The sequence below is a fragment of the Aedes albopictus genome, chromosome 1 (assembly GCF_035046485.1).
Source record: "Aedes albopictus strain Foshan chromosome 1, AalbF5, whole genome shotgun sequence".
NCBI lineage: Eukaryota > Metazoa > Arthropoda > Insecta > Diptera > Culicidae > Aedes > Aedes albopictus.
This window is the reverse complement of record NC_085136.1, coordinates 49,220,992-49,243,544: the sequence shown is the minus strand read 5'-3', so window position 1 is coordinate 49,243,544 and position 22,553 is coordinate 49,220,992. Positions and strand designations below refer to the sequence as shown.

Here is a 22,553-nt window from a genome sequence, read left to right as displayed (position 1 = left end):
TTGCTCTAGAAAACTTAGTTATTTAACTGAACCAATCGATTCAAAGATGCCATTTGATAGAAAATTCAATAATCTTTCGAAAAAGGGTGTAAAAACTGCGATAAGTTTGATCATTTTAAAGTTATAGCCAGTAAAGGCAATAATAATCAAAAACATGGAAAGTTCAATCACTACGTAACGGTTGAGATTTGACCAAATGCGTAGGACAATTTTTTTCACCATTTATGGTCCTCTATCACCCTTTAAAAAGTTTGCACTCACGATCCTACCACCCTGTATAATGGCGCCATAAGGCTATCCATGAGACAGATGCGATCAGCTGATTTCTTTTGTTTACCATGTTCTTTTGACATCCGATGATCGGGGTGACAGTTGAACACAAAGGAATTTGTTAAGCACCGACGACACTTGACGATACTTTGTTAAGTTGTGTTTACACCTTGCTTTCACTTTTAGCTGTCACCCCCATCAAGGTAAGTTGCCATGGATAGCCTTATTATTGTTAACTTACGATTTTACCAGGGGCTGTCCATTTATTACGTAAGGGAATTTATTCGATTTTTCGACACCCCCTGCCCCCTTGTAAGATTTTTTGTATGAAAACCTAAATGTTGTTGTATGGCGCATAAGATTTTTCAATGCAATGCATGTCAATATATGTGCGTTATGTATGTAATACAAACAGCTTCAACAGCGTGGTTACTTGGGTACTGCTTCAAGCGAATCACATAAGGCGCTGACCATAAATTACGTGGATTCAATTTCTGCCCACCGTAGACTTTCATCCAAACAAAAAAAAATTGTATGGACCGTAGACTTTGGCCAGATCCCCCTTCCCCCTTCCAAGTCAACGTAGTTCATGGACAGGCCCTAATCAGCAAACCTTTCGTTTGCTTGCTGTTTCATTTGACGAAGCTTTCGAAGCTCAGAGGTGTTCTGGTTACGCGATTCGAAGAATTCATCCAGCTGATCGATGGTCATGTCTTAACACCTTGGGTCCAATAATCCAATGCAACCAAAGGTACGTGTTCGGTATCTCCGGTTTCTGAATATCGTTTCAAGTGCGGATCCACCCAGGTGCAGCAGCTTTGCGCGTTTCACTCTCTGGTCGGTAATGTCGTAGGCTTCGAAATAACAGTCAAGGGCATCTTTCCATCTCCGCCGTTCTTTGGCCAGCTTACCCGTTTCGATTCGGTAACATCTAAAGGGCGAACAGCTCGAGATTCTTCTTTTTGAAAATTCAGAACATATCTAATTTAATAAGTATAATTTTAATCACATAAATAGCTACCACGGCATATAGAATGATTACTTTTCGCATTTATCCCAGCCTTCAGAGATAAGTGACATATTCAAAGGTTATTAAGATTTCATATGCAAATATTACTCAAACGAATTATGTACTAGGGGTAAATAATTGACCCTGTGAACTTCAGGCCTTAGTTGTCCGGTATCCTCGTCGCCAGTTATCATATCTACGTCATATCGTCTCGATTGCCACGTAAAAGAGCCCATCAACTACTAAAGGTGTGCTGTTTTCTTGATTCCAAGGCTTTGTAATTATAAAGGTAAACACTATTAGGAACAATGTTTATTGAAGAAAGGTAATATGCTACAGCGTCATTATTTTCCGAATTTCATTGATTTTGAGTTACCTTGTCCCCGTATGGCTACGAGAGATTAATCAGCAGCTGTTGGCTCCCCCTTCTGCTGTTACAAATGAACTCCATGTAGCTTAAAATTACATTCATAAGTGTATCCACATTAAATAATCACCTAAATTGGAAATACCAAACGTGCCAAAGTAATCCCCACTTAAATTTAATTTACTCATACCGAGCGAAATAATGCAGAGCTCCAATTGATTAGTGTCACATCGATGCTCAATCAAAATTATTTCCCTCATCCATCCGAATCAAATCCTCGCACGTGAATTCACCTGGCATGGCACAGCACATCAAAGCAGCTCTTTTCCCTTCGGATTTCGGATTGACAACGGATGGATGGGCTCAGTTAGGCGACAAACCACCACTTTCGCCATCACCGCAATGCGTGGATTAAATAGGCGCGGAATGTGAACCATTTCGAATCCGATTCCACATCATTGGGTCCGTACACTACTGACTACTGACTGATGCTATGACAATTTCATTGGTTGATATATTCAATTACCTACGCTATTTCTACACAACCGTGGCAAGCCGCACATGTTTGTGACGCCACGTGGTGGCCAATTTGAGGCGCCACCTATTGGTGAAAGTTCGGAACGTCATAAACGTGGGATTTTTCCTGCGGTTGCAGCGTGCATTTGGTTTATGGTTTCCACTGCCAGTGTGATCATACAATTCATCACCATTCAATGTTCACTGCGAACAATCATCCAAGCTAAATCATAAAAAGTTTTGTAAAAAATCAACCCCAAACATGCTGAAAATTCTAGCTCTGCAAAACGGTGAGTGATGTCAGAGGTATTCATCACCCTGGTGATGTTGCAACATCAGTATTGGTCATCGATCGACACGCCACCATCTTTCGGATATTGGAATATAGCACAGATTAACACTTTTAATTTAACAGTCGTGTTGCGATTCAAGTACTCAATGTTCTTCCAAAATCAGAGTCCAAAACCCACAGTCAAAAGTCAACAAAAATTATTGAATTTACCAGCTTAAAATAAGTTTCAGCTAAAAAATACTAATTACCTAAATTAGATCAAGTTGGCCGGGAGTTTTCAAAACATCAAACTCTGCAAATGCAACCAATTCCACACCTATTCTTTGATGGCGATCACTTGCATGCAAGAACAATTGCGTACAAGAGAGCTTTGAGACGGTAAAGCTTTCTTTCCTTTCCATTGCAAGAACAAAATTTGCTATTATTAGTTAGAAGGTATATAAACAAGTATAAATACAGGCATCTCTTACAATATAATCATGGTTTTGAGCATATTTTTTTCACATGTAGATTATTACACAAAACGCGCGACTTACTTTGCCGTGCAAAGTACGAGTTACCGTAAATATAGTCTTAACCAATACATATATCGTCTATCTATACACTGTTCTGACAAAACATATCCGGAAGAAACATGTAGTTACATGTGACAAGCTTCACCGTTCCAATAATCTCAACATCGACAAAACGAAAGATTCAATCCTTAGCCTTACAAAACTAAAAAATAATGTACGGAAAATCCGTACACGTTACTCACAACTTAGCACGCAACACATACACATGCAAAAACAAAATAAGACAAACATTCAAAAAGATCCTCTCAAACCGTCAACGCCTACTTCTTTTCAGCGCCATTGGAAATAGCAATCGTTATCCGGTTGCCATTGGACACCGTCGTAACGGCCGACGAACTTCTGCTCAATCTCGTTCCTTGATCCAGCTGCGACCCGATCTGGATCCGCTCCACAAGATCCTCACGGGACTCACTCCGCTGCCTCAAATTAGACAGCGACAGGGTCTTCTCTAGCTCGTATTTCAGGTTTCCGATCTTCTTCGGTAGATCGGGAGCAATTTCATCGTTGCCACCGACGCCAATGTACTCGCTGATGGTAACTGCGATCGGTTTCTGGGACTTCTTCATGGTGGGTGGACCGGTGTTCTGCGGACAAAAGTAGTACGACGGGGGCCGGACCGGAGTAGGGGTGGGGCTCGTAAGTTGGAAGGATTCTATCGATTCCAGCTCGGCGATGTCGCCGTTGGCTTTGGCCAGTTCGGATGCTGCCACCCGGCCCATGGTTCCCTTTCCTCCTTGGGTGCAGCTGTTGCTAGAAGACGTGCTTCCGGAGCTTGTGGTTGTTGCTCCCGGTGGTCTGACTTCGATCGGTAACTTATCTTTGGAAGGTGCTTTCTGTGGGAGGAAAAAGTGGATTAGATAGTTGGGATTCGGACAAAATGATTTAAAGTGATCTTCATCTGATTAGAATGCCGCAGAAAAGTTAAGGCACAAAAAAGCTGTTAAGCTGAGTAAGTTACTGAAAAAGCCAAGAGAGATCCAGGAAGATATTTTAGAGAGAATAGCTGAAGAGATTCTTCCAAGGAATCTGGAGAGATTCCTTCCGGGAAACTGAAGAGATTCCTCTACAGAGTCTGGAGAGAATTCTTCGGAATTTGGAGAGATTCCTCTCCGGAATTCGGAGAGATTCCTCTTCGGAATTCGGAGAGAGTTGTCTTCGAAATTCAGAGAGATTCCTCTTCGGAATTTGGAGAGATTCCTCTCCGATATCTGGAGCGATTCCTCTACGGAATCTGGAGAAATTCCTCTCCGGAATCAGGAGAGATTCCTCTTCGAAATCTGGAGAGATTCCTCTCCGGAATCTGAAGAGATTCCTCTCCGGAATCTGGAGATATTTCTCTCCGAAAACTGGAGAGATTCCTCTCCGGAATCTGGAGTGATTCCTCTCCGGAATCTGGAGTGATTCCTCTTCGAAATCTGGAGAGATTCCTCTTTGGAATTCGGAGAGATTCCTCCCCGAAATCTGGAGAGATTCCTCTCTGGAATCTAGGGGAATTCCTCTCCAGAATCTGGAGGGATTCCTCTCCGGAATCTGGAGATTCGTCTCCGCAATCTGGAGAGATTCCTCTCCGGAATCTGGAGAGATTCCTCTCCGGAATCTGGAGATTTCCCTCTCCAGAATCTGGAGACATTCCTCTCCGAAATCTAGAGACATTTCTCTCCGGAATCTGGTGAGATTCCTCCATTGGCGTAGCTAGGGGGGTTCCAGGGGTGCCTGGCACCCCCTAGAACAAATTTGGCACCCCCTAGAATCTTTTCTTGACAGATGCCTAAAATTTAAAACTTAACACAATAATTCTAATATTACGTTCTCTTCATATGCGGATGGTCATGGGTTTGAATCCCAGCCCCGGCACTTGCAATTTTTCGTCAGTTGCTCTTCCCCCTGAGAGCGGCTGACACTGACCCCCTTCTGAGCCAACGGCTCAAACAGACCCGGATTCCTGGACATCGACGAAATGCAACTCATAATGGACCACCAATCGGACTGGTGAAGGAACAACAGCAACCCATCCACATCCTCGTGCTCTTCATTCTACTATGAATAGAGTAGAACAGTGAAAGCAGCACGAAGGCAACCAGTTGGATATAGTAGAATATAATAGAATACATCTAGGCGCTGAACAAAGTGTAAGTGCAGCTGTCAACGGTAATCGCTCACGTAGTGCTCTAGTGGACAATAGAGCTGTAAAATTAGGTTAAGTGATTAAGAATAAAAAAAAAATTCTAATATTTATTAATGGCACATTTCAACAAAACTTAAGCACACCCAGAATTACTTAAATACTTGTACGTTTTAGCGTTTAGGATGTTCAGGCCAAACATTTCTATAGGTCCTAAGTGCAGATGAGAGGCTCTATTTAAGTCACCTCTCTTTCGATTATAACGTGCTTGTATTTATGAAATTTGATTTACTTCCTGCATCGGAAGGTAGATTAAACAATCCATGTTGAACTTTATTGTGAGAGAAAAAAAAGTTGCCTATCCCAAACATTTTGGCCACCCCCTGTACATACTAGAAATTTCTGCAGAGATTGGTCCAGCATTTTCTCCTAGGATTTCTTAGGAAATTCTCGGAATTCTTCTAGGGATTCCTCTAAAAAGTTCTATTGGGATTCCTTCAGGAATTCCTGGCGGGATTATTCAAGACAATCTTCCTGGGATCCTTTCAGAAGTTTCTTCGGTGATTCTTTCAGGAATTCCTTCAGAGATTTTATTCAGAGATTCTTCCAGAAATTTCTCATGGAATTCCTCCAGAAGCTTATATTGGCCTTCCTCCGGGAATTGTAGCTTGGATTCCTCAAGCAACTCCTGCTGCGATTCTTGCAGCAATTTCTCTTAGAACTCCTCCAAAAATTCTCAATATGGTACCTCCAGGTATTCTACTAGGGAAGTTCTAGAAATTCTTCCGGAAAATCTCCCTTGGATTTTTCTAAAAATCCCTTCGGTGATTCTTCCAGAGATTTCTTCAAGGATTTATCCAGGACTTCGTCCAGAGTTTCTTCCAGAAATTCCACAGAAGATTTCTCCAAGAACTTCTATTGCCCTTCCTCCATGAATTCCAGCTGGAATTCTTCAAGCAATCCCCATTAGAAATACTTCTAGGGAATTTTCCTGACATACTTACTTGCTGCAATACTTTCGGGAAATCCTCTGGAGATTTCCAGGCATCCTCCAGGCATTTTTAGGGGAATTTATTTTAGGATACCCCCGGTATTCCTGATTCTAAGAATTCCTCCAGATATTCCAGCTAAGAATTCCTCCAGAAATTCTAACTGTGGAAATTTAGAAATTATGCTACGGATTCTTCTAGAGCTTTCTCCTGGCTTTTTTGCTGGTATCTTTCCAGGCAAATTTCCTGGAATTCTTGCAGAAATTTCTTTGATTCTTCTACCACGGATTTCTCCAAGCACTCATCCAGGAATTCCTTCAGAGATTTTATCCAACGATTCCTCCAGAAATTCCTGCATAAACTCCTTTTGGCCTTCCTTCAAGGATGCCTCAAACAAGTTTTCCTGCGGTTCTTCCAGCAATTCCTCCATAAATTCTTACTAGAATACGTCCAGAAATTCTTCTAGTGATTCCTATACGAATTTATCCTAGCATTATGGCTGAAATTCTTCCGGAAAATCTTCCTGAGATTCCTTCAGAAATTCCTTCTGCGATTCAATCAGGGCCTTCGTTATAAATTCTTTCAAAATACCTTTACCGGTTCTTGCAGGGACTTCTCTAGGTATTCCAAGGATTTTTTCTTTGGATTCTCCCAGGCATTTTCTGTGTAGTTTCCTCCAGCAATTACTTCTAGGATTTATGCTGAGATTTCTACAATGATACATCCCAGAATGCTGCAAATAATACCTCTTGAGATTTTTCCTGTGATTTCTTCAGCAGCTCTCCGGTGATTCCTCCAGGAATTTTTAACGAAGGATTCTCTCATAAGCTTCTCATGCTCTTCCTCCAAAAATTTCAGCTGAATTTCTCAAGATATTCCTGCTGTGGTTCTTCCAGCAATTCCTCCTAGGACTCCTCCTGAAATACTTACTGAAATACCTCACAGAGTTCTTCTGGGGATTCTTCTAAGAATTTCTCCAGGGATTCCTCCGAAAACTTGCTGGTATTATTCAAGGCAATCTTAATAGGAGCATTGCTTTCAGTGTTTCTTCCTGGAAATCTTAAAGGATTTTTTTCCTGGGATTTCTCTAAATATTTATCATTGGATTCCTCCAGGAATTTCTCTTGACTTTCATCCAGGAACTCCTCCTGGGGTTCCATAAGCGATTCCTGCTGCATCTAATGTGTCAGCAATGCCTCCTAGGTCTCCTCCAGAAATTCTTATTGTGATACCTGCAGGAATCCCTCTAGGAATTTCTTCTGGTATTCTTGCTGGGATTCTTCTAGGCAATTTTCCTTGGATACTTTCAGAAATGCATTTGATTCTTCCAAGGATTTTTCTCAAGACTCATCCAGGAGATCCTCTAGAGTTAATAAAGGATTGGTCTAGAAATTAATCATGATATTACTCCTGGAACTCCTCTTGGTCTTCTTCAAGGAATTCCAGCTGAAGAAATTCCAATATAAATCTCTAGAGGATTCCCTAAACGAATTTCGAGAATAGTTGGAATTTCCAGAGAAATTCCAGGAAGAATTACTAGAAAAATCTATAGTGAAATTCTTTAGGGAAGCACGGGAAAAACTTATAATTAATTAGAAGCAACAGATTATAGCTAATTGACAAATTGATAGATGGGTGGGATTCGAACCCACGACTCCGTGTTTGCTAGACCACAGTATGGCCATTTCTTTGCAAGTTCCTTCAGCATCACACACGGTATGCGACATGAGACAAGACACTTATCGTTCCTACAATCATCAAGAAAAGATTAAAATTGCCGGATTCGGGCGTGATCTAGCCCATCTACAGGACAATGTCCGACTGACTGCGTTGATTTTCGTACGTTGTTCGTACACGTCCAAAAACGAAGAGTTCATCTCGGGACCCACGCTTTACTTCCCTTCCGAAGGAAGAACTCACATTGTTTTGTGAGTGGGATTCGATCCCAGGTCCTCGGCGTGATAGTCAAGTGATCTAACCATCACACCAGGTTCACTCCACAACTTCGAAAGTTCTAAGGTATTTTGATGGAAATTTTTCCAGTAATTTCTTTTGGGATTTGTCGGGAAGTTTTCCATGAATTTCATAGGATTTTCTTCAAGCAAGCCCAGTTCAGAATTTCTGATTTTTCAATTAAGCAATTTTCGGAAGCAATAGGCATAACTAGAATTAAATCATAAAGAATTAAAAAAAAAACATGCTGAAGGAATTATTAACTTTTACAGTTTATGCTAACGTAAGAACTTCACGGCACACACGAGACGCGACATGAGACAAGACATAACACTTATCGTTCTTACAATCGTCAAGAAAAGATTAAAATTACCTTAACGTCGACCGGTTTCGGGCGTGATCTAGTCCATCTAGCCTAGGGCTAAAAATTCCGTAGGGTAATTGTTCCCATCGTTGTGGTAGTACCTAATGTTGCGGTAATGGCAATTGAGCACTTTATCGACTGAAATGTTACCAACAGATATTTTAATTAATGTATTGTGCTTAAATTATGAGATTGCACCATTTGTTTGCTTAAGATTTGCCCAAAAACCTATTAAAAAAAATATTTTCCTAAATGTGTTTGCTGCTGTGTTCCTATTGTTGCGATAGTGTTCCTAATGTTTCGGTATCCCATATGATTTCAATGGGATACCTCAACAATAGGAACAAAATACCGCAACATTAGGAACACATACCGCAACATTAGTAACACAATGTTCTTTCAGATAAAAACGAATAAAGTGCTCATAACAAACTCAAAGTGGCAATATTTCGTTATTTTCTCGTAGATAAAGGATAGATTTTATTATTTTCAACTCAATCCATGTAAAAAGTTTGCTTGGGGCGATACAATTGTGGTTTAAGCATGAACCCAGTGCTTAACTCCTCCATGATCGGATCAATTACCCTAATACAGATAAAAAAATCTTTCAAAGTAGTTGCAAAGGAATTCATTACCGGTGGTATTCCTAAAGAAAACATCAAGGATTTCTTTTTTTAATTGGCTAAATGCAATCTCAAAATAAATTGCCGAAATATATTCTGAAAAAATTTTCACAAACATTCACAAAAAATTTCTAATAAATCCTCAGAGAATTTTCCGAAATCATCAAAGGAGTTCCTGAATAAAATTTTGAAAGAATTCCAGAAGTAATTGTCGTAGTATCACCGTGACAGAATTTTTAAAGAACCACCAAAGATTTTTTTTTTTCAAATAAATTTTCGAAGGAAATCTTTAAGGAAGTTGTCGAATCAATTTCCAAATGAATTACCGAAGAAGTTCCCATAGTAATAATCGAAGTTACCAAAATTTCCAAGGAAATTGCTGATAAAATTCTCAAATAAATTTTCAATGCAAGTAATATCGGGATTGCCGAAGGTATTCCAAAACTATCTGCTGCAGGAATTCCTTAAATAATTACAGAAGAAAATTTCTAAAGAATTTTCATTACAATTATTGGAGCGATATATAAAAGAATTTCCGAATAAATTTTCAAAGTTATTGATGATAAAATTTTCAAAAGATGCGTGAAAGGTGTTAAGTGTCAATTTCTAAACATATTATCAAATAAATTCTTAAAGAAATTGCCGAAGGGGATCCAAAGATATTTCCGAAGAAATTTGCCAAATCCAAAGGAATTTCTGAGAGATTTGCAAAAGTCTTAATTGAAATAAATTGCAAAACAATTTCTAAAATACAAATTCCATGTATTATACGCAATCAAGTTATCAAGTTTCCAAACCTCACATCAGTACAACGGTTTGGATTTTCCAAAAAAAAACTGTTCTTTGAAATATAGCGCGTTTAAATTTACGTTCTATTTTTTTCCGCGATGCAGTATATCATTATACTAAAAAATTGAGGGAGGATCGGTACTTCCTTTTACAAAAACAAAGCAAAATAACCTAGAAGCCACTGAAACTGGCACCCCCTAGGCACCCCCTGGGAAAAAATCCTAGATACGCCAATGGATTCCTCTCCGGAATCTGGAGACATTCCTCTATGGAATCTGGAGAGATTCCTCTCCGGAATCAAGAAAGATTACTCTCCGGAATCTGTGGAGATTATACCTTGAAATCTGGAGAGATTCCTCTTCGGAGTATGGAGAGATTCCCCTACAGAATCTGGAGAGATTCCTCTCCGGAATCTGGAGAGATTCCTCTACGGAATCTGGAGAGCTTCCTCTCCGGAATCTGGAGAGATTAATCTCCGAAATCTGGACAGACTTGTCTCCGAAATCTGGAGAGATTCCTCTCTGGAATCTGGGGAGATTCCTCTCTGGAATCTGGGGAGATTCCGATCTGGAATCAGGGAAAACTCCTCTCCGGAATCTGGGGAGATTCGACTCAGGGATCTGGGAAGATTCCGCCTCGGAATCTTGGGAGATTCCTCTCCGGAGTATGGAGAGATTCCTCTCCGGAGTATGGAGAGATTCCTCTCCGGAGTATGGAGAGATTCCTCTGCGGAATCTGGAGATATTCCTCTGCGAAATCTGGAGATATTCCTCTCCGGAACCTGGAAAGATTCCTCTCTGAAATCTGGCAAGATTCCTCTCCGAAATCTGGAGATATTCCTCTCCGGAATGTGGAGAGATTACTCTCCGGAATCTGGAGAGTTTCCTCTCCCGAATCTGGAGATTTTCCTCTCCAGAATCTGGAGACATTCCTCTCCGAAATCTAGAGACATTTCTCTCCGGAATCTGGTGAGATTCCTCTCTGGAATCTGGAGATGTTCCTCTATGGAATCTGGAGAGATTCCTCTCCGGAATCAAGAAAGATTACTCTCCGGAATCTGTGGAGATTATACCCCGAAATCTGGAGAGATTCCTCTCCGGAGTATGGAGAGATTCCTCTCCGGAGTATGGAGAGAATCCTCTACAGAATCTGGAGAGATTCCTCTCCGGAATCTGGAGAGATTCCTCTACGGAATCTGGAGAGCTTCCTCTCCGGAATCTGGAGAGACTAATCTCCGAAATCTGGACAGACTTGTCTCCGAAATCTGGAGAGATTCCTCTTTGGAATCTGTGGAGATTCCTCTCTGGAATCTGGGGAGATTCCGATCCGGAATCAGGGAAAACTCCTCTCTAGAATCTGAGGAGATTCGACTCAGGGATCTGGGAAGATTCCGCCTCGGAATCTTGGGAGATTCCTCTCCGGAATCTGGAGAGATTGCTTTCCGGAATCTGGATATATTGCTCATCGGAATCTTGAGAGATTCGTCCCCGGAATCTGGAGAGATTCCTTCCAGATATCCAAAGAGATTTCTTTCAGGAACGTGGGCAGATTCCTTCCAAGAACCCAGAGAGATTGTAAATATTCTCTCCGGATTTCTGGGAGGAATCTCTCCAGATTCCTGGGAAGAATCTCTCCGAATTCCTGTGAGAAATCTCTTCATATTCCGGAGAGGAATCTCTCCACTTTCCAGAGTGGAACCTCTCCATATTCCAGAGTGGCATCTCTCCAGATTTCGGAGAAAAGTCTGTCCAGATTTCGGAGATTAATCTCTCCGAATTCCTGGGAGGAATCTCTTAATATTCCGGAGAGGAATCTCTCCAGATTCCGAAGAGGAATCTCTGCAGATTCCGGAGAGGAATCTCTCCATATTCCGGGGATGAGTCTCTCCAAATTCACAAGAGGAATCTCTCTAGATTCCGGAGAGGAATTTTCCCAGATTCCGGAAAGGAATCTCCCGATTCCGGAAAACATCCAGATTCTGGAGAAGATTCTCTCCAGATTCTGAAGAGGAATCTCTCCAGATTCCGAAAATTACGGGGAGAAATCGCTCCAGATTCTGGAATGGAATCTCTCTAGATTCTGGGGTGGAATCTCCCCAGATTCCGGGGGAAAATCTCTCCAGATCCCTGGAGGAAATCTCTCCAGATTCTTGGAGAAAATGCCTCCAGATTCCTGAAGGGAATCTCTCCAGATTCCTGTAGGGAATCTCTCCAGATTCCTGAAAAGAATCTCTCAAGATTCCTGAAGGGAATCTCTCCAGATTCTTGAAGGGAATCTCTCCGGCAGACGTCGATCGACAGGATACTCTGAGGAGTAAGAATGACATCCGAGGATGATATTACTTTGAGAAGTATGTGAGGCGTTCTGAGGAACATTTTGTTGTGTGTGTACTATACGGTACTACCGTCATAGCAGACCTTCGTTTGTGCTGATACTGAAGACAAAAAAAAAATGTTACTGATCAAGCAAAACATGAGTGTTTTTGGCATCTTGATCATTTGTTTACTTTTACTATATTTTGCAGATTGACGAAGCCCGGCCGATTCCACCGTTCCGCTGTGAAGAGATTGGAAAAAATCAACTTGCGAAGGAATGGAAAAGTTGGAAGTCGGCTCTGGAAATCTATTTCGAGGCCTACGACATCACTGACCAGAAAAAAATGCGTGCGAAATTATTGCATTTCGGTGGCAAGCAGCTTCAACAAGTGTATGAAAGCCTACCTGACGTCGACAAGCTACCGTTGATCTCTACCAAACCAAACTGGTATGACGTAGCAGTTTCCAAGCTGGATGATTTTTTCGAGCCTGGGCGACAGTACATTCTGGAGCGATGTCGTTTGAGGAAAATTCGTCAGGAGAAGAACGAGAGATTTGCCCATTTTGTGCTCCGAAGCAGGCAACAATTAGCGGATTGCGGACTGGAAAAGTACACTGTTGATGTACGTAAAGTACTGACAGAGATTTTCGTGCTGGATGTTATCGTAGAAGGTTGCGCTTCGGAGGAGCTGCGGCGCAGGATTCTGCAGAAAGATGTTTCATTGGCGGAAGTCGAAGGCATGGGGGCCATGTTGGAAGGCGTGGAACAACAAGTCAGCGATTTGACTTCGCTCAACACCAAGGAGTTAGTGTCAGACAAGGTGTTCCGGGTAGAGGCCCGAAAGGACCTAAATAGAATCCCTGGACCCAACCGCAAGTTCCAAGGTAACCGGGAAATCACCTGTTTCAACTGCGGTACAAGAGGGCACATATCGTCATCTAAGGAATGCAAGGCTCGAAATCAAACATGTCGGCGTTGTAAAAAAGCGGGCCATTTCGAGGCTGTATGCCGAACACGATTCACATCCAGATCAACAACTTCAGGAGCGAAAAGAGTGCGTTTGGTCGAGAAGAGTGAGCAGCAGCTTAACAGCGGACCCTCTTCGGACACACCGGCCCAGTTAGATTCGCATCAGAAGCCCTATTACTGTTTCCATTTTGGGAATGAATCGAATGTTCTTGAATGTATCGTCGGTGGAGTGATGCTCGATCTGTTGGTGGACTCTGGGTCCGATGTGAACTTGATCCACTCAGCAGCATGGGAAAGGCTAAAGCAGCATGGCGTCATCGTCGAGGATATGCGGAAGGGCTGCCAAGAGATCATAAAAGGCTACGGAAGCAAGGTTCCGTTGAATGTTTTGGGATCATTTCGCGCCAAAGTTGAGATTGGATTCAAGAGCGAAATGGCTACGTTTTTCGTCGTACAGGAAGGCCAACGCTGCATCATGGGTGATCAAACCGCAAAAGCACTGGGGGTCCTGAAAATCGGCATTGAGGTGAATCAACTAGATCGAAAAATCGTTCCGTTCGGGAAAATAAAGGATGTACAGGTGCAGATCCACATGGACCCTGCATTCAAACCCGTATTCCAACCAGTAAGACGCATACCGCTCCCATATGAGGCTGCAGTTAATGGTAAACTGGATCAGTTGTTGGCGCAGGACATAATCGAGGTGATTGATTATTAATTACTTTCTTTTTCTATTGACTGACTTTCTTATGTTACTATTCCAAACAAACTAAATAAAACAGCATTACATTATAACCTGTTTAGTTATTGTTTTGATTATTAGTTGATTCGTGTCGGATGTTGAATAAATTTCCTTCATTGTACTATTTTACTGACATACTGTTTTGTAACAATATTTTAGGTCAAAGCAGGGCCTACTACATGGGTCTCTCCATTGGTCGTTGTGGGAAAAGCCAACGGTGAGCCACGCGTATGTTTGGATCTCAGACGCGTAAACGAAGCGGTTTTGCGCGAACGTTACCCTATGCCGGTAGTTGACGAGCTTCTCGCGCGTGTTGGGAAAGGTAGAGTGCGTAGTAAGCTTGACATCAGGGATGCATTTTTGCAAACAGAACTGGCTCCAGAGTCGCGTGACATAACGACGTTTATCACTAGCCGGGGCCTCTTCAGATTCAAGAGGCTTCCATTTGGTTTAGTTTCCGCCCCGGAAATATTCCAGAAAGTCATGGAAGAGATTTTGGCCGGATGCGAGGGTAAGTGGGTACAAACTTTTTTTTATCAATGACATCACATTTAAGTTATCGATACAGGTACGGTATGCTATTTGGACGACATTTATGTAGAAGGCGACGATTTGGAGCAACATAACATTCGTTTGAAAAAGGTTTATGAGCGTCTACGCGGCCGAGGGGTAGTTCTAAATCACGAAAAGTGTATTATTGGGGTTCCCGAGCTTCAGTTTATCGGTCACGTGATCTCGGCGAATGGAATTCGTCCTTCGCCCTCTAAAGTCGATGCTCTCGTTTCATTCAGACGACCGGTAAATGTATCGGAGGTAAAAAGTTTCTTAGGGCTCGCAAATTATATGAACAAGTTCATTAATAATTTGGCAGCCCTAGACGAACCGCTACGACGATTGACAGAGCAAGACTCGCAATTTGAATGGAAGCTTGAGCATCAAACCTCTTTTGATGCCATTAAAAGCGCGCTCACGAATACCACAAGTTTGGAGTACTTTAATACAAATCACTCGACGTCTGTAATAGTTGACGCAAGTCCATCTGCTTTGGGAGCTATACTGGTACAAACCAACGAAATCGGAGAGCATCGGGTCATATGTTTCGCTTCTAAATCTCTTACTAAAACGGAAAAACGGTACTGCCAGACAGAGAAAGAGGCCCTGGCAGCTGTATGGGGCGTGGAAAGATTTCAAATGTATCTTCTTGGTAAAAGATTTGTCCTTATCACAGACTGTAAAGCCTTGGAGTTTTTATTCACAGCACGCTCGAAACCTTGTGCCAGAATCGAGAGGTGGGTACTGCGGCTACAGGCTTTCGATTACACCGTTAAACACGTAGCAGGTGAAAAGAATGTGGTGGACGTCTTGTCGCGGTTGTCTACGTTGGAACCAACACCTTTCGATTACTCAGAGGAACTATTCGTGAACGAAATTGCAAACATCGCTGCGAGCATTGCTGCCGTAAGATGGGAAGAAATCGAAGCGATATCCAGGCAGGATGAGGAAATACAAGAACTCTTGAGCAAGGTTGCATGTGGTCGCCTTTTTGAGCTTCCAACAGAGTATCGTGTGATTGCACAAGAACTTTGCCAAATTGGAAACATTCTAATGCGAGGAGATCGCATAGTGGTTCCTAAATCGCTGCGGGAAAAGGTGCTGTCTTTAGCTCACGAGGGTCATCCCGGAACTCGAATGATGAAAAGCCATCTTCGAGTATCGGTTTGGTGGCCTAAGATGGATACAGATGTTGAAGCTCATGTCAAAAAATGCCGAGGATGTATGCTTGTTTCCGCTCCGGATGCTCCAGAGCCGATGAGTCGACGAGATTTACCATCGGGCCCATGGCAAGACATCGCAATAGATTTCCTAGGGCCCCTACCAGAAGGACAATTCTTACTGGTAGTCATAGACTATTACAGTAGATATTTTGAAGTATGCGAGATGAACAGTATTACAGCAGAATGTACAGTCGACGAGTTACGAACAATATTTTGCCGTTTTGGGGTCCCAATTACTCTCACTGCTGATAATGCCCCACAATTAAGTGAGGATTGCGAAAAATTTGCTGAGTTTTGCCAGAGTTACGGGATCAAGCTTATTAACACCGTTCCATATTGGCCCCAAATGAACGGAGAAGTAGAGCGTCAAAACCGTACCATTCTCAAGCGTTTGCAAATCTCTCAGGAACTTGGACAAGACTGGAGAGTGGAACTTCAAAAATTTCTGCTCACTTATCGTTCTGCAATACATCCCACAACAGGTCGTTCCCCAGCTGAATTGATGTTTGGTTGGAAAATACGTACAAAACTTCCACAGTTGACGAATTTTCGGGTTGATGATGAGGATACCAGAGATCGCGATTCAATTCAGAAGGAAAAAGGGAAGGAGTACAGTGACGCGAAAAGAAGGGCGACTGTTAAAGATATTGCTGTGGGGGATACTGTGCTACTTAAACGGATGAAGAAGGACAACAAGTTGAGCACAGCATTCATGAATGAAGAATTTGTGGTACTTCGCAAACAGGGATCAGATGTGACGGTCAAATCAACGGCAACTGGAAAGGAGTTCAGAAGAAACACAGCGCACATGAAGAAGATCGAGAAATCGGAATCAACAACCTCTAACGACTTCAGCACAGGATCAAACAATCGCGAACCTTTCAGTAACCAGAACTTTGCTCCTTCCATCGACTCACCACACACGTGTGATAATCAAGAACAAGCCGAGGAAACGCATACTGCTGTAGGAGGAAAACGGAAGAGGAAGGAACCAGTCTGGTTTAACAACTATATGCCACATTACATCAAGAAGTGTTAAGGGGGATGTAGTGCCGCACCCCTCGTGCGAGATAGGCTTTAGTGAGAGTTGACATAACCAAGGGAGATAGAGAGAGGGAGCGGTAGGGAAAGGGAGAATAGAAACGGTCACCGACGGCGTTGGATCGGGAAAAGTGTGATCCGTGGAAAATACAGAAATTAAAGTAGAAACTCGGCTGTTAATTAACTTTACAAGTCTGAAATCATTACAGGAATCTCTCCAGAATCCTGGGAGGAATTTCTTTAGATTCCTGAGAGGAATCTCTCCAGCTTCCTTGAAAGAATCTCTCCGGATTCCTAGCAGGACTTTCTCCACATTTCTTAATAATCTCTTGAGATGGTAAGTATTCGGTTCTACATTTCGTTTAACCCAAATTGTGAAATTATCATAATTTACCAATACCTAATTAGCATTTATCTGAAAAGGTTCATTATGGTCCCGAAAATCATTGATGCTTGGCTTGGCACCAATGGAAAAAGAAAGAGAGAGGTAGGGTATCGCGCCACTTGGGCGGTGGATTCTATATTCGTCTGTTTGCCACTATAACTCAGTCAATTTTAAACCAATTGACTTGAAATGTTGTACACGGTTAGATACTATACCTTTCTCACTGCATTCCAATAATTGTGTCAATTGGTTCAAATTTGACTGAGTTATAGTAGCAAACAGACGAATATAGAAGCCACCGCCCAAGTGGCGCGATTCCCTAGTAACATCGTCACCAACTCACCTTGATCTCGGCGTTGTCGAACCCATTCTTGAACATGCGCTTGTGCACCGCCCGGAACTCGTCCATCAGGGCGGAATGTCGCGCCGCGTCACTGCCCGAGTTCACCGGTGGCCTAAATCGTTTTTCTTTCAGCCTATTTTCCAGCTCGGTGAGCGCCGCGGCCGGTTCCTGCGCCGTCGACGACAACAGCGAGCCCTTTTTCTGCGCTCTCCGCTTCAGTTCCTCCGAGATTGCACTACCCAGCCCGCCAATGCCACCGCCATTGTTCGATGATCCGCAATCGATTCCACTGCTGGCGCTGGAATCGGCCAAGCTGACCGACGAAGGACTGCGCTGCTGATGCTGCGTTCCCAGGCCGCCGGATTTGGCGCTGTTGGTGGTCGAATAGCCGCTGCTGAGGCCACTGCTCGGTGGAGGGGGTGGTGGGATTTTGTCTGCAAACAGGGGTGGTGGCGGAGGAATGTGCGAAGTTGACCCCGAAGAAGAGACGGTGCTGACTCCACTCGACGAAGAAGTTGGGGAGCCCGTGGCTATCGAATTCGTCGACGCGCTCCGATGCACCTCGACAATGACCGTTTTGGTTTCGCTTTGCTTCGAAACGAAGCATATGTCGGCCAACTTTTTACTCCCCTCTTTGCTTTCCATCTCCTTCTTCCCGCCGGCCCCATCCTGCGAAATCAGCGAACTGTTCACCACCGTCCCATTTTCTGAAAACTCAATAATCGTAGTATTGTTCCGGCGGTGACCTCCCGCCGTCTTTGGTCCCACTTTGTCCGCCCTCTGTAATCCCGACCTTCGATCCTTCGAGATCGATTCCTCCCGGACGATGCTCAACCTCTTCGCTGTCGAATCGCCCCAACACGGACTCTGATCGCCGTTAACACTGCTCGCGCTGCTGTTGTACCCACTAGATTCCCCGGGGAACATGTCGATCCCTGCTCCCGGTCGCACCACCAGCTCCAACACTTGCGACGCCTTCATAATGCTGACCGCCTCGGCGAACGTAATGTCCGCGAACTCCCGCCCATTGCAGGACATGATCTGGTCACCTGGGCGCAGCCCGGCCTCCCGCGCCACACCACCTTCCTTGGTAAACTGCACGAAGATCCCCGGCTTCCAATCCGGCCCCTTGCAAATCCCACAGCCCAGTTTCGTCCGGGGTGCCACCGATACCACCACCTTGATGTCCCGACCGCCGGGGATTTCCTCCAGGGTGCCCGAGCTGCCGGTGCTGGAGTTGCTACTGCTGCTGCAGCTGGTTCGCTCCAGTTCGCTCCGGTGCGGGTGCTTCTTTTTGGCTCCATTGACTGGGTGGAGGATGTTCGGTAGCGACGAGGGGCCGGAGTTGGTACTGATGGTAACCACGTGCCAGGTGAGCGGGTCTGCTGAGCGTCTGTTTTAGGAAAAGGATAAAAAACATGAACAGGGGTTAGTAAAAACAAGGTAATAATAAGCAATATGCGCTACTACAGATGGTAGATTCCTGAGAGGAAACACTCCGGACTCCCAAAAGGAATTTCTCCAGATTCCTGAAAAGAATTTCTCCAGACTCTTGAAAGGAATCTCTCCAGATTCTAAGGACGAATCACTCAAGATTCCTGAGAGGAATCTCTCCAGATTCCTGAGAGGAATCTCTCCATATTCTTGGAAGGAATCTCCAGATTCCTGGCTCCAGACTCCTGGCAGGAATCTCCAGATTCCTGGAAGAATCTTCAGATTTCTGGAAAAAAAGTTTCAAGGTTCCTGGAAGGAATCTCTCCAGATTCCTGGAAGGAATCTCTCCAAATTCCAGAAAGAAATCTCTCCAGATTCCTGAAAGGAATCCTTCCAGATTCCTGAAAGGATTCTCTCTAGATTAATGAAAGGAATCTCTCCGGATTCCTGAAAGGAATCTCTCCAGATTCCTGAAAGGAATCTCTCCAGATTCCTGAAAGGAATCTCTCCAGATTAATGAAAGGAATCTCTCCAGATACCTGAAAGGAATCTCTCCAGATTCCTGAAAGGAATCTCTCCAGATTCCTGGAGGGAATCTCTCCACATTCCTGGAAGGAATCTCTCCACATTCCTGGAAGGAATCTCTCCACATTCCTGGAAGGAATCTCTCCACATTCCTGGAAGGAATCTCTCCACATTCCTGGAAGGAATATCTCCACATTCCTGGAAGGAATCTCTCCACATTCCTGGAAGGAATCTCTCCACATTCCTGGAAGGAATCTCTCCACATTCCTGGAAGGAATCTCTCCACATTCCTGGAAGGAATCTCTCCACATTCCTGGAAGGAATCTCTCCACATTCCTGGAAGGAATCTCTCCACATTCCTGGAAGGAATCTCTCCACATTCCTGGAAGGAATCTCTCCACATTCCTGGAAGGAATCTCTCCACATTCCTGGAAGGAATCTCTCCACATTCCTGGAAGGAATCTCTCCACATTCCTGGAAGGAATCTCTCCACATTCCTGGAAGGAATCTCTCCACATTCCTGGAAGGAATCTCTCCACATTCCTGGAAGGAATCTCTCCACATTCCTGGAAGGAATCTCTCCACATTCCTGGAAGGAATCTCTCCACATTCCTGGAAGGAATCTCTCCACATTCCTGGAAGGAACCTCTCCAGATTCCTGGAAGGAATCTCTCCAGATTCCTGAAAGGAATCACTCCAGATTCCTGGAAGGAATCACTCCAGATTCCTGGAAGGAATCACTCCAGATTCCTGGAAGGAATCACTCCAGATTCCTGGAAGGAATCTCTCCAGATTCCTGGAAGGAATCTCCAGATTCCTGGAAGGAATCTCTCCAGATTCCTGGAAGGAATCTCTAAAGATTCCTGGAAGGAATCTCTCCAGATTCCTGGAAGGAATCTCTCCAGATTCCAGGAAGAAATCCCTCCCGATTCCTGGAAGGAATCGCTCCAGATTCCTGGAGGGAATCTCTCCAGATTCCTGAAAGGAATCTTCCCAGATTCCTGAAAGGAATCTTCCCAGATTCCTGAAAGGAATCTTCCCAGTTTCCTGGAAGGAACCTCTCCAGATTTCTGGAAGGAATCTCTCCAGATTCCTGGAAGGAATCGCTCCAGATTCCTGGAAGGAATCGCTCCAGATTCCTGGAAGGAATCGCTCCAGATTCCTGGAAGGAATCGCTCCAGATTCCTGGAAGGAATCGCTCCAGATTCCTGGAAGGAATCGCTCCAGATTCCTGGAAGGAATCGCTCCAGATTCCTGGAAGGAATCGCTCCAGATTCCTGGAAGGAATCGCCCCAGATTCCTGGAAGGAATCGCTCCAGATTCCTGGAAGGAATCGCTCCAGATTCCTGGAAGGAATCGCTCCAGATTCCTGGAAGGAATCGCTCCAGATTCCTGGAAGGAATCGCTCCAGATTCCTGGAAGGAATCGCTCCAGATTCCTGGAAGGAATCGCTCCAGATTCCTGGAAGGAATCGCTCCAGATTCCTGGAAGGAATCGCTCCAGATTCCTGGAAGGAATCGCTCCAGATTCCTGGAAGGAATCTCTCCAGATTCCTGGAAGGAATCTCTCCAGATTCCTGGAAGGAATCTCTCCAGATTCCTGGAAGGAATCTCTCCAGATTCCTGGAAGGAATCTCTCCAGATTCCTGGAAGGAATCTCTCCAGATTCCTGGAAGGAATCTCTCCAGATTCCTGGAAGGAATCTCTCCAGATTCATAGAAGGGATCTCTCCAGATTCCAGGAAGGGATCTCTCCAGATTCCTGGAGGAATCTCTTCAGATTGCTGGAAGGAATCTCTCCAGATTCCTGAAAGGAATCTTTCCAGATTCCTGAAGAGAACCTCTGAATATTCCTGGAGAGCAAATGCCTTAACGAATATCGGAAGTTACTCTAGAAGTTTTTTTTTAGAAGTTAATTCGGAAACTTCTCCAAGAGCTGCTTCGAAGTTCTGGAAAAATTCTCATTGGAACTTCTATAAAATCAACCGAAGTATAATCTGAAATAACATCTGGAGAAATATTTGAAGGAATTCCCTAAAAGTTTTGTGAAGGAACTGTCACCCATTACAATACTAAAAAGATCCTTCGGGATTTTGCAGAAATTAATCTTTAAATCCCAGAATAAACTCATCCGCCAAAAGATTCTTCTGAAAGATTTCTGAATAATTTCTTGGAAGAGTTTTCGACACATTTGCTGGAGAAATATCCGGAGGAATTTTGGAAGCTCCTTTAGGAACATCAAAAGAACGCACGAAGGAACTCCAAGAAAAAATTCCGCAGCAAATTCAGTGGCATATTATATAGAAACTTTTAGATGAATTTTACAAGATTTCCCATAGATTTCCTGAAAGGTTTCCATGGAATGCCAAATATAATTGCTAGGAGAGCTACTTAATAAACTTTTGGAGGAATATCTAAGATACTCGCTGGGGAATTTCAAAAGTAATTTTTGGAAAAAATTTCCGAAGAATTCAATTGAGATACTTCCAAGTGTACTCCTAAAGGAATTCCTGAGAATTCATAGGAAATTCACAAAATTACTTCTGGAGAAGTTATCGAAAGAACTCACGGAGGATTTGCCATAAGAATTTAAGCAGGAGTTAAGGAGCTCCTCGAGGAATTTTCGTAGTCACTTATGGGTAGCATTTCTAGATTATCTTATGGAAGAATTCCCGAAGAGACTTCTGGAGCAGTTTGATAAAAGAATGAATTTAAGAAGCTTGTGGATTAATTAACAAGAGTACTTCTGAAGAAGTTACCAAAGGAACTATTGAATGAATTTACGATTAAACTGTTGTTGGAAATGCTAGGAGAACTTCTAAAATTATCTCTGGAGGAAATTCCAAATAAACACCTGGCGAAACTGCCTAAAAAATCCAAAGAAATTTTCATATGAACTCCGTAAAAACGCCTGGAAAAAATCCACAATACTTCTGAAAATTTTCAAAAATAATTCCTGGCGGCAATCCCAAAGGAATTTCCAGAAGATCACATGAACAAAACGATCCAACTTCAAGGAATTCTTACAGGAATTCCTAGAGGAACTACCGAAGGAACTCAGGAAAATCTCCAACATCTTCTAAAGGAGATGTTTAAAGGACGAACTGACAGAGTAATTTTTGAAGAAATTTTAGAAAAAAAATATAAAGAAACATG

The 22,553-nt window shown here is 43.3% G+C and overlaps 1 protein-coding gene across 4 annotated transcripts in view; it reads right to left on the bottom strand.

The window, feature by feature from the left end:
• The window catches only part of LOC109416129 (PDZ domain-containing protein 7), a 589,320-nt gene that overhangs the window by 434,946 nt on the left and 131,821 nt on the right, over positions 1-22,553 (bottom strand). Inside the window, exons 5-6 of one of the 4 annotated variants that reach the window (XM_029855992.2) lie at positions 17,441-18,833; positions 2,876-3,862 (exon numbers count right to left, since the gene is read on the bottom strand). The exons of the other annotated variants lie outside the window; for them this stretch is intronic. Of the exons in view, the coding sequence (XP_029711852.1) occupies positions 3,290-3,862; positions 17,441-18,833 (1,966 nt within the window). The 3' untranslated portion in view covers positions 2,876-3,289. Of the gene's footprint in view, positions 1-2,875; positions 3,863-17,440; positions 18,834-22,553 lie in introns of those variants that run through there. 4 annotated transcript variants of the gene reach the window in all.